This window comes from Delphinapterus leucas, chromosome 1 (assembly GCF_059928025.1).
Source record: "Delphinapterus leucas isolate spDelLeu-1000000601 "Yukka" chromosome 1, BTC_Dleu_Yukka2, whole genome shotgun sequence".
In the NCBI taxonomy this organism is placed as follows: domain Eukaryota; kingdom Metazoa; phylum Chordata; class Mammalia; order Artiodactyla; family Monodontidae; genus Delphinapterus; species Delphinapterus leucas.
Window position 1 is genome coordinate 163,833,750 of NC_143129.1, and position 15,779 is coordinate 163,849,528.

Genomic DNA, 15,779 nt, shown 5'->3' on the forward strand with positions numbered 1-15,779 from the left:
CTGTCTGAGTCTAAAATCCATGCTCATCCCACTGCACCACATGTCGTTCCCTAGACGGAAGAGAATACTGTGTGATGCCCAGGGATGATGGAGAGCTGCTTCAGAGGGCTGCCCACGTGATGTGACTGAGTAATAAATGTCTAAATATGCACAGCCCTCAGCACCCCCTCCCCAAATGCCCACCTTCATCAGAGGGCACCCAGAATACTTACACACTTTAGAAACATATCTACCTAAAGTATCAGCAGCCACCAGGGTGCCCGTCCACCACCCGCCCTTTAGTTTTATGCCCCAGCTCTGCACATTCATTATGCGCGTTCGGGCACTCTGCAAACAGGCTGAGTTTAAAGTACTGAAAAACGAGATTTCTCCTCCAGGACAAATGATGGCTGTCCTGTTCAGTTTGAGCTGCTATAAGAAAATACCATAAAGTGGGTGGCTTCAACAACAAGCATTTATTTCTCACAGTTCCGGAGGCTGGCAAGTCCAAGATCAAGGTGCCAGTGGATTCAGTGTCTGGTAAAGGCCCTCTCCCTGGTTTCCAGATGGCAGCCTTCTTGCTGTACCATCACACAGCAGACAGATTGCAGGCTCTGGTCAATTCCTCTGATAAGGGCACTAATCCCATCATGGGGACTCTCCCCTCATGACCTCATCTAGACTTAATTACCTCCCAAAGGCCCCACCTCCAAATAGCATCACACTGGGGAATCAGGGCTTCAGCATAAGAATTTGTCAGAGGGACACAAACATGCTGTCCATAGTAATGACTTATGTGACGTCTTAGGAGCCTGAAGCTGGTCCTGAACTGGAAAGGGCCCAGGGAGGAGGGCTTGTCCCACCAATCAGAGGACTGATTGGTGGGACGTGGTCACTATCTTCAAAGTTCTAAGGAGCAGCCTTGGGGGCAAGAGAACACACAGAGGTACAACTAAGCCCACTAGAGACTCAGCTCTGAGTGTTCCTGTATCACATGCTCCCTCCACACTGCTGTGGCCTAGGACACTCCAGGCTCAGGGCAATTAAAGTTGAATATGTGGTGACCTCAGGGTCCTTCCAGCCAATGACTGTGCCTAGAATAGGGACACTGAGGAATGGTTCGGGGAAAGCAGATGTGCTACCACCAACCTCAGAGATTCTACATATGCTCCGAACTCCCCATATGTCCAGACAAATAATGGGCCTGCCATCTGACTTGTATTTATATCCTTCCAGAACCTAATCATTTTTAGAGCTGGCCATCCTCTGAGGTCAGTGTCCTCCATATTTATTCATTCATTCATTTGGCAAATATTTATTTTACAGACAATCTGGGCTAAGCCTTGGAAATTCATGGATTCGTTAAGCATGACCCTTACCTTCAAGTAACGCACAGTTTGGGTAGGGGGTGCAGACAAGAAATAAGCCATCAGGGTGCGATCTGGTAGACGCTCTGCCACAGGGAAGCCCAGGAAGAGGCTTCACAATTATCAAAGACCCTAGAGAGCCAACTGCAGGGTCCTTCAGCACATGCCCTGCACTGAGCTACCCCTTTCATCCCTGCTGCTGTCCTGCCCAGGCATGGAGCAGAGCCAGTGGGTGCTGGAGATACAGAAATATGACCAAGCCCTAAAGCACCTACAGGGCAGTGGAGGAGACAGAAATGTTAACAAATAAGTCAAGTAAAATGTGATGACCGGGATTCCCTGGTGCCGCAGTGGTTGAGAGTCTGCCTGCCGATGCAGGGGACGCGGGTTCGTGCCCCGGTCCGGGAAGATCCCACATGCCGCGGAGCGGCTGGGCCCGTGAGCCACGGCCTCTGAGCCTGCGCGTCCGGAGCCTGTGCTCCGCAACGGGAGAGGCCGCAACACTGAGAGGCCCGCATACCACACACACACACAAAAAAAAAAATTGTGATGACCGCTATAAATAGAGGTATAGGAACAATGGGGAAAGAATGACTAATTCTGGAGGAGCAGGAACAGATTTTGAGAGGAAGGTGTGAATTCATTAGCTGTTGAATTAAACAGGGTTTCCATGTGTCTGTGCCAAAACTTTCTTCAGAGCCTCAGAGGCCCTAAATTCCAGGACCAAGAGGGCTGAGTTGTCAGCCCCCTCCTCTCCTTGAATTGAGAGACTTGATCTAAATTGCTAAGTACCAGGGTCTTTATCTTGAAAACAGGGATGATAATTGTGCCTGCCTTATGGGGATCGGTTGCTGTGACTAATGGCTGAAATGATCCTTGTAAAGCTTGGAAGATGCTAGCAATTATTATTCAATCTTGTCCCCTCTTCGTTTGTATCCTCTGATACTGAAAGGCTTCATCCCTCCTCACTTGGCTGCCCGCATCGTCCCCTGACGCCCTCCTTGGTCATTTCTGTTGCTATGATACGATATGAACAGGTGGGAGGGAGAATGGCTGCTTCATAACACTGTAAAAGTAAAGGGTGCCTGGTGGGTTTATTTCTATTTCTGCGGAAGAAAAACAGACAAATCGAAGGAGAGAAATAAAGGAACGTAACAGAACTACAGGTGGGCAGGTGTTAAAAACAAACAAACAAACAAAAACTTTGATAAGCATTCCTATAGACAGGCAGACAAATGGACAGATAAACAGGCACTCTGGCAGGTAGAGAGGCAAGCAATTTGTCATCTTTGTAAGGTACTCGAGCGCTGTGAGTTGTTTTCCAGATGTAGCTGATGGGTGTTAATCTGTGATTATTGTGATTCTCTTTCCAGCTGAGTGTGGGAATTCAGTCACGGGCACTCAGGGCACTCTGCTGTCCCCCAACTTTCCTGTGAACTACAGTAACAACCACGAATGCATCTACTCCATCCAGACCCAGCCGGGGAAGGGGATTCAGCTCAAAGCCAGGGCGTTTGAACTCTCTGAAGGAGATGTCCTCAAGGTAACACTGATAGATTTCATAGAGTATGTATGTTACGGGATGCAAAAGTATGGTCACCACACTCATTTATCTCTATGTGAATGACCCAACCTTTCTTCTTCCCTCCTGAGTCCCAAGATGTCCTCACTCATCTGGGAGAAGTGAGAATCTAAGAGAGAAGGGTAGGCGAGTGTATTCTAAAGAATGTGGCTTTAGAGTTTCTTAGGAGCTGACTGCTCTCAAATATGTATGTGATTGAGTAGGGGTTGTCTGGATAGTAAATCACCATAATAAACTCAGTTGGAGTGGCTAGTGGATCAGGTTTTCCATTGTGAACTCTGACCATCAACCTAAATGAGGAAGAGTTCATAGAATATGTGCATTTGTGTAGATATGTGTGGCTACAGATATGTTTATATGTATGTTTCCACATGTGTGTGCATCTGTGTCTGTGTCTGTATTTGGTTTGGGTGATCTGTGTCTGTACATACTTGTGTTCTGTGTATGTGCATTTGTGTATGTTTTGAGTTTATGTTTCAGTGACCGGTGGGCTAGTTCAGTAGCTTCAGTGTACCATGGTGATGGCCTGCATGTAGCAGTGGGGTTGAAGAAAGTGGATTCAAGATCTACGTAAGAGGGCTTCCCTGGTGGCGCAGTGGTTGGGAGTCCGCCTGCCGATGCAGGGGACACGGATTCGTGCCCCGATCCGGGAAGATCCCACATGCTGTGGAGCGGCTGGGCCCGTGAGCCATGGCCGCTGGGCCTGCACGTCCGGAGCCTGTGCTCCACAACGGGAGAGGCCACAACAGTGAGAGGCCCGCGTACCAAAAAATAAATAAATAAATAAAAAGATCTACATAAGAGAAAGAAGTGAAAGGACTTGGACTAAAGAAAGGGTTATAGAGAGGGACTTGTTAAGACATTGAACACACTATGACTGTGTTTGTGTGTGAGATTTGTACCTCCAATAACACATCGTGAGTGTGTAATCAAAGAGTTGACTCTGGAGAACTTATCAAAGAGCTGCCTTATTTAAAAGGATTATAAGGAGAATCTCATACTGAGTAGGTCCATTTTCATCCTAGGCCAAGAAACTTTTTTATCTTATTCTAATATAGTTTTATTCCCTGTAGCCAGAGAAGTCTAGACATTAGAAACAACCAAAAGTCACCACTCTAGAAAATCCAAAGAGAAACCATTAAATAATCCCCATCCATTAGGACTCTGTAGATATGATGAGTATGCTGTGCTTTTTATGCAAAGATGATGCTCTTGACCCACCCTCTGGGGCGTGTGTGTGTGTTTGGAAGGCATTTCTCACTCTTACCTAATTACTCTTGAACCCAAGAGGAAGTACCATGAGATGACCAGTTGGGACCGGATATGCCTGAAACAGAACAGAATATGGCAAAGTGGCCCAGGAGGGAGTGGGTTCCTGTCTGGCTCCTTAAGCTCTACTTTTCAACCTCTAAGCTCCCCATACAGAGAAATGCAGTGTGCATCTCCCTATAAGTGAACAATAGACAGGACTTTATACTTTCCAATGGCCATGTCTTCAGGCGTCTCCCTTGACCTCAGTTCTCTCCATCCATTTGTTCATCATCAACAACAGAGCCTCAGAGGACACACCCAGGGCCAACACGGCCAGAGGGACTTCCGTGCTCTAGTGCTGCAGGTGGAATTGAGGAAAGCTGGACAATGCAGAGACATTCTTGGAGGAAGGATGCTGTTAACCCTGCAGAAAAAGTTATTTTGGAGACACCGTTTTCGGGTTTTGAGGGGAGTGTGTGCAGTTCTGTGCATGTGGCCTGATGGGACCAGCAGAAGGCCTCCTGCCTTGGTTGCTAGAGGCCACATGGAATGTGGCTGGTGCCCAAGCGTCCTCTCTAGGGTGGCCTGGACTCAGAGTAGCACCTAAGACATAGTCAGCAGGTGTGCATACCCCACTGCACTATCAAGGTTCTGCCTCAGGGTTGAGTGAGCAGCTTAACAGACAGAAGAGAGACTTTTGGAGGCGCTCAGGGTAAGAAGGGAGGGACCTGGGGCATCATCCCCAGGTCAGAGGTCAGGGAGGGCTCAGCCAGGGATCAGGACCTCAGGTGACCCTTCAGGGCTGTAGGGAGAGGGAGATGATTTCCTGTGTTTCTTTGAGGGATCTTCCCAGACTTCAGACTTGGTCTCTGCAGCCGCCTGCCCGACTGGCCCTGCTACCAGCCTTCGAACACTGGGCTCCACCTTCTTGCCGAAAAGCCTCTTCCTCCCTTTCTAGGCCTCTGTAGTGTCCTCCTCAGAAGGTTGGGCTGTGGTGCTGACCTGGGCGAAAGGCCATCCACACGATCCTGTAACCACCAGAGCTTCCATAGTAGGGGGTCTGGGGAAGGGAGGGCAAGGCATCCAGGGAGATCACGTAGTTTCCTGTTCTAACTCTTCCCCTCAGGACCCTTGCCCTCCCGAGGGAGAACCTGGGACACGAATTATTTTGGAGTGAAAAGAAATGCACGGTTATAGTTTCCACCCTGCAACCACTGTCAGCTGCAGTGGCAATGCTCTTTACACCTGTCACTCTGATCTACCGTGACACAAAGAAGGTGGCACCCAGAGTCACCTCCAGGAGCACCCTGCCCTTGCCCTGGTGTAACTGGCCCATCTGCCAGAACACTGATGTATTTCCAATCCTGAGGATGTACCTGTCCCTCCCAAGAACCCCAGTGCATACCTGGACTCCTTCCTGCCCAGCAAGACCCGCCACTTCCTCCACACTTGCGTCTGACCAACCCTCCAAACCTTCCATACACTCTTGGATTTCTGACCCATGAAATGACTGTTTTCTTGCATTTGTGACTCAATCTTTTCCTTATATTTAATAACTGAAAATTTCTTAGACCTCACCCCTACACATACTCCAGCTTATCTCCTAGAACTACCTGATTTCTTCTGTTTTGGCCTCCACCAAAATTTCGACCTCTGTCATCTGCAAGACAGAAAGTCCTCTAAATGCAATAGTGTGGAAAGACAACAGCTCCCAGCTCAAGATGGCACACGAAGCCCATGTATATAACTACATCCTCTACGGTTCCCATGGAAATGACTAAAGGGACATGAAAATGGGAAATTAGGCAAGGGTGCCTTTCACATACAACTTAAAGGAATATTTGCCAAATGGAATACCCCCCAAAAGGGGTCCATTTTGAGAAAGAGCCTAATCAAAGTGTAATTCACATAAGTGAATTGAAATCCTGCCAGTGGATTAAGTGCTAGAAACCTCAAGGAAAGAATGCATCTAAGACCACCTAGCTCAGAGCAGCAGAGCCTGGAGCCAAGGACACACCATGGGGCTGTTGGTAGGGGCCGGATCTCAATCCAGCTAGCTCTTCTGGAAGCGTACAGGGTCTGAGAAACCACACAGAGCCACAGTTCCCTCTCAACATGACTTTCCGGATTCTGTTTGGCTGTTGTTGGCAAGCTGGATAAAGCAGAGTAATGCCATGGCTGGCACCTAACAAGAGTGGGCAAGCTCATTTGAGAAGAGGCTGCCACAATCATACACACACACACATGCACATGTATACACACATACGCTTATACGCACTCTCCCTCACACACACATGCTTTAGTACCAGGAGCAGGAGAAGCTCCTACTATGGCCTCTTCTGGCTTAACTCTTCTGCTCCCCCTTAGGGGAGCTACTGGGTCTTTCCATTATCCATTTTTATTTTCCATCTGTCATGGTGTGCCAACCGGAAAATGAACTGGATATGTGTGAATATTCAGTAGATCAGAAGAAGGGGACCTGTCTGAGGAGTCAGAGTTAATTGCCCCTCTGCAAGCAACAAAGAAAAAAAACACTTTAAAAACTTCTAATTTGTATTCTTAACAGGATTTGAGAGAATATTATATTTACGACACAAAAATAGGCAATAATGAAAACAGAGCAATCTGAGATGAGGAAAGACTGAAGAGATGAAAAACATAATCACCCAATTAAAAAGTGGAATGGAGGCAATGGACAGAAGATGGTAAACCACAGAAAAATGAAATCACTTTATTATAAGATAAATGTGAGAACTTCTCTCACATCTCATAATGAAATGAAAAAGAGAATTCTTTTATATTAATAAAGTGCACAATCAATTCACAGTAAAACTGTATGTGCCAAATAACATAGCATGAATAAATTAAATAAAAATTGCTAGAAATGTAAAAAACTTTAATAAAGTCACAGTCATCATGGAAGATTTAATATACCTCTGTTAATCTCTGACGTATCACCTAGGTTAAAAATAAATAAGGATTTAGGTAGCTTGAATAATATAACAGAATAAATCCAAAGAGAGTGGAAGAAATACTTTTAAAGATAAAAGCAAAAGTGACTGAAAAAAATAAACTTAAAAAATAGCAATATCAACAAAACCAACTGGTTCTTTGAAAAATAGTAAAACAGACAAAATTTACAGGACTGATCAAGGACTAACGAAGCCACAAATATATGATTTTAAGAATGAAAAAGGAACATAGTCATAGATAAGGTAGAGATTATGAAAACAGTAAGAAAATGTTTAGGAAAAAGCATAAGACAAAAAATCGGAAAGCTTAAATGAAATGGAAATTTTTATAGATAATAAGTACTAATATCAAGAAAAAAATACAAATCTGAATAAACCAATAACCATTTAAAACATTGGAATTCTCCCGTATTCTCTCTCAAAGTCCCCAGACCTAGCCTATTTTACAGGTAAACTCACAAAACTTCAAGAAACAATTAATCCCTGCAATAATCAAACTGTGTCAGAAAAGAGAAAAATTAGTATCCATCTCCCCACTCACTTTATGTAAATAGGACAAGTAGAAATATTGATATCAAACTGAATAAGGGCAGCATAAAATATTAGGCCAGTTTCACTTATGACCATAGATCTAAAAATCCTAAATACAGGGCTTCCCTGGTGGCACAGTGGTTGAGAGTCCACCTGCCGATGCAGGGGACACAGGTTCGTGCCCCGGTCTGGGAAGATCCCACATGCCGCGGAGCGGCTGCACCCGTGAGCCATGGCCGCTGAGCCTGCGTGTCCGGAGCCTGTGCTCTGCAACGGGAGAGGCCACAGCAGTGAGAAGCCCCCGTACCGCAACAACAACAACAAAAAATCCTAAATACAGTATCATGTTGAATCTAGCTGTGCATTAAAACAAAAATGACCAATAGGATGGATTCCAGGAAGGTAAGGATGTGTCAACATTACAAAATCTCCTAATTGTCTTTATTGGGCAACCCATATGAAATTGTCATTTTTGTAGGTCAAGAGCGGTCCAATATCAGCAATTTCATCCTATAAACAGATTAGGAGAGAAAAATACATGATCCTGCCAAAGTGTCCCGAAACATCATGTGATGAAACTCAGTACTGATTCATGATTTTTAAAAATATCTGATAAAGCTATGGACAGAACTTTCTTAATCTAATAAAAATTTTCTACCAACACGTATAGCAAACATTATACTTAATGACAAAACTTCCTAAGGATTCCCAGTAAAGTCAGGAACAACACCAGTTCTGCTACCACCAATAGTATTCAGATCCAAGCCACTGCAATTATACAAGGAAAAGAACAAAGAAACTACAACAGTTAGAAGGGAATATCCAAGTTGTCTCTTATTTGGAAAATATAAAACAACCAGCTGATAACCTATCAGACCAATAAGACAGTTTAGCAAAGCTGCTGGTGTTTCTACAACCAATTCAAACATGTATTCAGAGGTGGGGAGAAGGTCTCATAATAGAAACAAAAACTATAAGACACCTAGGAATAAGCCTAACGAAAATGTGTATAATCTTTACTGAGGAAATTATAAAACTTTATACTAAAGGACATAAAACTAAAATAAATGCAGGGAGGTTTCATATTCAGGGCTGAGCAAAGGCTATGAATAGGCAATTCACAGAATAGGAAAGTAGAATTGATAAACATACAAAAAGATATTCCACTTCAGTGATAACCAGGGACATACAAATTCAAATGGGATACCATTTCACACCCATCATATTGGAAAATTTTAGAGTGCCTGAAAATATCAAGTGTTGGTGAAGATATAAAGCAATGAAAGCTGTCATACGTTGCTAGTGAGAGATTAAATTGGTATTACCCTTTGGAGAGCAGTCTGACAACATCTAACAAAGTTGAAGATGTGCCTTCCATGTGCAACCTGCTTCTCTTCGCTGTTTTAGTTCTAGATATATGCCCTAGAGAAACTTGAGCACCTGTGTGTAAGCAGACATGCATGTAGCATTGTTCATAGGAATGTTACATTGAAACTGTGTGTTAAAAGCTATCCATTTAGCATATTCATTTTGAAGGCAGCCATCTTGCTGAACTGTCTTATTAGATGTAGTGGTATGTGCATATCAAAAATCAAGTTGTATGGGACTTCCCTGGTGGCGCAGTGGTTAAGAATCCGCCTGCCAATGCAGGGGACACGGGTTCGATCCCTGGTCTGGGAGGATCCCACATGCTGCGGAGCAACTAAGCCTGTGTGCCTCAACTACTGAGCCTGTGCTCTAGAGCCCATGAGCCACAACTACTGAGCCTGTGTGCCACAGCTACTGAAGCTTGCATGCCTGGAGACTGTGCTCCGCAACAGGAGAGGCCACCGCAGTGAGAAGCCCGCACACCGCAACGAAGAGTAGGCCCTGCGTGCCACGCTACAGAAAGCCCGTGCGCAGCAATGAAGACCCAACTCAACCATAAATAAATAAATAAATTTGATTTGTACACCTTAAATATATGGAATTTTTATTCATCTGTTACACTTCAATAAAGCTGAAAAAAGTGGAAACCTATAATAGATAAAAAGAAAGAAAGAAGGTTAGATGTAATGGGTGTGTATAAATTCTCTTGGATTTGTCAGGGATAAATCCATCACCTGTATATAATGATGAACTGGACCATCAAAGCAATTTTCTTATGGACAAGCAATATTCTGTTAGGAAATAAATGTATACAAGGGCCCAATTCCCAGTATCAATAAAAAATATAAAAATGCCCAGGAATAAGTACAGAATTTTACTGAGAGATATAAAAGACAACTTGATTAAAATGGAGCCAGATGTCATGTATATGGATAGGAAGATTTACTATCATATAGATATGTTTTCTCTCTTATCAATCCAGGCATTTAATATTAATCAGTCAGAATTATACAAGTTGTTTTGGGTCTTTTGGAGGGATTGGGGGTAGTTGTTTCTCTTAATTTGAGAAAATTCTTCTTGAGTTTATCTAAGAGAATAAACATGGGAAGACAGTTTTTTAAATTAAAAGAAGACAAATGTGAGGGGACTCGTCCTACCAAATATTTAAATATATTACAAAGCTACAATAATTAAAACAGTTTAGATCATGCACAGGAATAGGCAAATAGATAACTGCAGTAGAATAGAAAGTTGAACAAAAAAATTTATATAACTATATATGTGATAACGTTGGATTTAAAGTTGGTGATGGGTGGAATATTTACAAACAGGGTTTTGTTAAAAATGGCTAATCAACCAGGAAGAAAATATATCTTATACCATATGCCAAAATTCCAGGTGGATTTACGAACAAAATTACTGAAAGAAAATATTGGTTTATTTATTTATTGTACATTTGTTGAGTGCGTCTTATGTGCCAGGGCACATATTCCCCATATTATGGACGGTGATACGTGAATGATTATATTGTGGGTTGGGTTAATTTTATGATGGTAATTTCTACAGCTGTTTAAGTGCTGTTGTGGAAAAAATATTTAATGATTTGAAAAATATACACATTATATTAAGTGAAAGAGCAGGTTACCATATAGTATCTATAGTTTGATCTTGCTTTTATAAAAAAATAAATTTAAAAACTATATAAGGAAAGATATGCATAGAACAAAGCCTAGAAAGATAGTCACCAAAATGTTATGAGTGCTGAAAGTTGCCTTCAGTTTCTTCGTGCTTTTCTGTGTTATAAGTTTCCTGCAATGAATATTTTATCACAATGACATATTAAGAACAAAAAATATTCTTAATGAATTAAGATGAATTATGCTTTGAAATTAAGGAAAAAATCCTATTTCCATTATACTTTTATTGATTAACAACAATTTCTTAATACCATAATATATCCAGTGAGTGTTCAAATTTCCAATTATCTCATAAATGTAATATTTTTTAAATTTACAGTTTATTTGAATCAGGATCCAAATAACTTGTACATATTGGATTAGTTGCCTCAAGTATTTTTTTAGTCTTTAGGTTTTACCTCCATCTCGTCTTTTTTACTCCCTTGTAATTTATTTGTAACTTGTTTATTTGTAATGTATTCATTTCATATGTTCCTCTGTCCTCCATATTTCCTATAAGTTGGAACTTGGATCCAGTGGCTTGATTTGATTCAGGTTTGATGTTTTCTTGGCAAAATGGCAGCATAGGTATTGGTGTGTCTTCCATTAGCAAGCACATGATGTCTGGTTGTCTCTCTTATTGTGTTGTTAGCAAGTGTTGATGATTAATGCCTTGATCAGTTAATTAGAAAATATATGTTTTTTTTGTTTTCTGCGGTACGCGGGCCTCTCACTGTTGTGGCCTCTCCCGTTGCGGAGCACAGGCTCCGGACGCGCAGGCTCAGCGGCCATGGCTTACGGGCCCAGCCGCTCCACGGCATGTGGGATCCTCCCGGACCGGGGCACGAACCCGCGTCCCCTGCATCGGCAGGCGGACTCCCAACCACTGCGCCACCAGGGAAGCCCCCCAAAATATATGTTTTAATGGATAAAACTATTTTTATAACAATCTGGATGCAGCAGTGGGCTGAACTCTTTGAACTGGTGTCATGTCTATGTCTGCTGGCACTCTGGAATTCTCCCAGTCTATCAGTGATATAAAACAATTGCACATGGGATCTGGAAACAGACTTTTGAAGCTCCAAGGGGCCTAAACAAATCTCTGATATACAGCACTGTTAGCTTGAAGGATGGCTTCTTTTAGAAAGCTTTGCTTCATAAATAGTAGAATGGAAATATTGTTCCAATTTGCTGGCAGCTGGCACCACATCCTGTGCCATGCACAAATATTCATCACCCACCCATAGATCCCATCTTTGATATTTACCAAAGCAACAGGGCGTCCTTCACTCAATCACAAATTCTGTTGTTATTTGCACAATTATCTGGAAAGGAGCAGCAACCTCGGAGCCTGGGGAGCCAGTTCATTATCCTGATGATTCTTGTCTTTGCTGGTGCTCAGCAGTTCAGGGGACAGATGGGAGCCAGGGAAGCCAGATGCCTGCACGATTCCACTCCTGGCTTGCTCCAGCCCTCGTTGGAGCCCTCATTTTAGGAGGGAAGGGGCAGAGACTGAGCTTGGGGAAGGGGAAGATACCATGACACCTGACACGCTGGACATTTTAACTCCATCCTGCTGGATCCTAGGGGTCATGTCCAGCAGAGTGTGAGACTGAAGCCACTGCCACAGTGGGGTGGGATTAGGGAGGAGGACGATTGTCTCATCTCCTGGAAGGGCAGGATGGAGTGTTTAGCAATGCAGAAAAGTCAAATGCTTGCAGCCTGCCTGTCTGCAGAAACAGATGGTTTGGGCACTCAGGCAGCCCCAACCTGGTCTCCCCAAGCTGCCGAAGAGTAAGCTGGTGCCATCTGGGGGTTGGGGAGCTAAGACCAGATCTCCTCTGGAAAGGTTAGAACAGCAACCAGTTCCTAGAGATATGATTCACACCGAGATGGGCTGGGCACAGAACTGGTACCAAGTAGGCTAGGGGGCCTGATAACTCACCCGGTGGCACCTCCCCTCTGCCGTCTTCCTTGCATCTGATGACTGACTGTCCCTCTAACAGTTGTTTTCAGTGCTAAACTCTGGGAATGTGGGCTGTTGGGTGGGAAACCCTTGTTCAAGACAAGGCCATGCTGATGCGGGGTTGGGGTCTCTCCCGTGTCCAGGTCTACGATGGCAACAACAACTCCGCCCGTTTGCTGGGGGCGTTCAGCCGCTCGGAGATGCTGGGGGTGACACTGAACAGCACGTCCAGCGGCCTGTGGCTTGACTTCATTTCTGACGCTGAGAATACCAGCAAGGGCTTTGAGCTGCAGTTTTCCAGTGAGTCTTTCTCTCATCTGAGCGGACAGCGAAATCGGGCTTTCCCCGGTTCCACACACAGAGAGGCTGGGCTCTGGGACATCACCCATCAGTTAGTGGGTTTGATTTTCTCTAACTGGTGCACGCTTAGCTGACTGTTTCCCCTAAGACATTGTGCCCGTGATCTGGATAAGCTGCCACTTGGCGTACAGCTCCATGGTTACACCTGTGAGTAACTTACCTGAGAGTCACAGCACACCTTTGATCACTAATCGCCATTTACTCACTAAAAACAGTAAGCGCTGAGCCTTTGAATTAAAGCAACCAAAGATAGCCTCTCCTCATGGTGACATTTATAAACTAACGTTCAGCTACAGTCAGATGTAAAAAATGCAAGCACTAATGTATAATTATGTTCTTTTTTACTACTCCCTAAAGAGTCGAGGCTTGATTCTTTCCCTTTTTTCCTGATTTTAACTTTCTCCTTTACTCCTGAGATTTCAAAAACAGAAAGCACGGACGTTCGTACACAGCCCCAGAGTACTTGGGATGACATCTCCATACTTCGGCTTCACAGCTATTTTATTCATTTATTTGAGCTTCTACTTGCCCAGCAGCTACAGAGAAATGTGCTTTTGTAGACTATTTTAAAAGCCAGTGAATATCCATCAACTGATAAATGGATAAGTAAAATGGGACATGTCCCTCCACACAATGGGATATTATTTGGCCATAGAAAAGGATCCAGTTCTGATCCATGCTACAATGTGGGTGACCCTTGGACACATGATGAGAAGTGAAAGAAGCCTGTCACAGTACATGTGGACACATGTATTGCATGAACCATTTATATGAACTGTCCAGAAGAGGCAAATCCATAGAGACAGAAGGAAATTTGTTAGTTGCCTGGGGATGAGGGAGTTGAGGGAAAATCACCTTCTCTTTGAGGTGATGAAAGTGTCCTAAAGTCGATTGCAATGTTAATTGCGCAACTCTGTGAATAAGCTAAAAGACACTGAATTATATACTTTAGTTGGGGGAGTGTTTAGTATGTAAGTTATGTCTCAATAAAGCTGTTAAAATTTAAAAACCAATGAGTCTACTCAAGATTCCTCTTGCCCGGGTGTGTAGGGTCTGTGCTGTTACAGCAGGCACATCAGTGGAAGAGGACTGAACAGAGTCATATTCAAATTCCGTTTCTATCATCTGAGATTGTGTGACTTTGGAACAATTTGTGTGACCTTCCAGAGTCAATATTCTCAGCTGTGCAATGCACAGTTACGCCTCCCGGTAAGACCTGTGAATAACAAGCGAGAGCTAACACAGGTGGCCACCGTGCCCTAGGAGCTCTGTGTAAGCTCACAGAGGTCTCCTTCTCCAGGCTCGTTCAATAGAGTGTATTTAAGCAGGACAAAATTGAGCTTTGAAACATACATTTAGAGTGACTTTTCCGTAGTACACTCTCCCATCAGACTGTCTCAGTTAACAAAATGGGAAGAGCAGCTCCCGCTACCAAAATGCTATGGGGTCAAACCAACAAAAAAAAATAGGAAATCCGGACTCTATACCTGAAAACTATTAAAAGCTGTCCTGGGAGAAACAACTGAAGTCATTTACATATAGCAACAGGGAGAACGAACACTCCGTAACAGACCCTCACCTGAGCACAGCCATGTGACACCCCGAGGGGCGCCTCCATCAGGACCCAGGGGCATGTGCCGGGTGGCTTCCTTAAGGATGCGTGCTCTTGGTGGGGGGGTGGGGAGGGCGGGGTGTGGTTTGTGCCATGGCACGTCTTGATCACCCTTATCTCTTCTCTCGTCCCCAGGTTTTGAACTCATCAAATGTGAAGACCCAGGAACCCCCCAGTTTGGCTACAAGGTTCGCGATGGAGGCCATTTCGCAGGGAGCTCTGTGTCCTTCGGCTGTGACCCTGGGTACAGCCTGCGGGGCAGTGAGGCGCTGCTGTGTCTGAGCGGGGAGCGCAGGACCTGGGATCGGCCGCTCCCCACTTGTGTCGGTAGGAGGCCTCTTGCTCTTCAGGTGACCCCCCTCGGGTGTCCCCTAATCCCGAGTACCCAGCTCTGGTCTCATTAAGGGTCTCCCGTTGGCCCTCACACTCCAGGGCCTTGGGGCCGTCTGAACCGTCCTGTTCACCAGAGTCATGGCTGGCCCTGCCCACCCTTCCGCATGTCCTCACTCTCACAGCTTATTACACCCGCACGACAGCAAGGCCAGGCGGTGGCTTGCCACTGTCATACATTTAGCAAGCGGGACGAGAGCCAGCTCATGCCCTCAGAATCGTAATCCTCTCCTGGCGGAGAGGTGGGAGGGTCAGTTAGAAGGAAGAGGTGGACTTTTTGCCTGGTTCCAGGGGTTCCTTCAACACCAAGTCTCAGATGAGTCTCCAGCTCACTCTGGCCTCAGTTTCCCCATAGGCAAAATGGGGCTCATGCTTCCTTTTCCGGAATGTTGAAAGAGTCAGGTCATGAACTAACATCTCTCTTGTTCTTGAGAGTCAGATCATGAGCTAGCATCTAACTCACACTTAGGAAAGAATAAGATAATGAACTAGCACCTTCTTAAGCTTGTGGTGCTTCCAGCATGTCAGCACAGGCTCTCTGGAAGCTTCATCCCTGTGTCACAGGACAAGAGAAGCCTGGTCCAAGGCAGAAGTGGGAAATAGGCAACACCCGTCCGTCTGTCTGTGTGGCCTTTCCACCTCTCACCCCCCGCCTCACTGCACGTGTGACCCTCCCTGCTGACCAGGATTCCACCACGCTGCTTTGTCCTGTATCCCCAGCCCCG

The 15,779-nt window shown here is 44.7% G+C and overlaps 1 protein-coding gene across 1 annotated transcript in view; it reads left to right on the forward strand.

Annotated features, from left to right (window-relative positions):
• The window catches only part of CSMD2 (CUB and Sushi multiple domains 2), a 192,550-nt gene that overhangs the window by 20,221 nt on the left and 156,550 nt on the right, over positions 1-15,779 (forward strand). Inside the window, exons 5-7 of the mRNA XM_089914073.1 lie at positions 2,720-2,889; positions 12,836-12,992; positions 14,800-14,991. Coding sequence (XP_089770199.1) covers positions 2,720-2,889; positions 12,836-12,992; positions 14,800-14,991 — 519 coding nt within the window. The remainder of the gene's footprint in view (positions 1-2,719; positions 2,890-12,835; positions 12,993-14,799; positions 14,992-15,779) is intronic.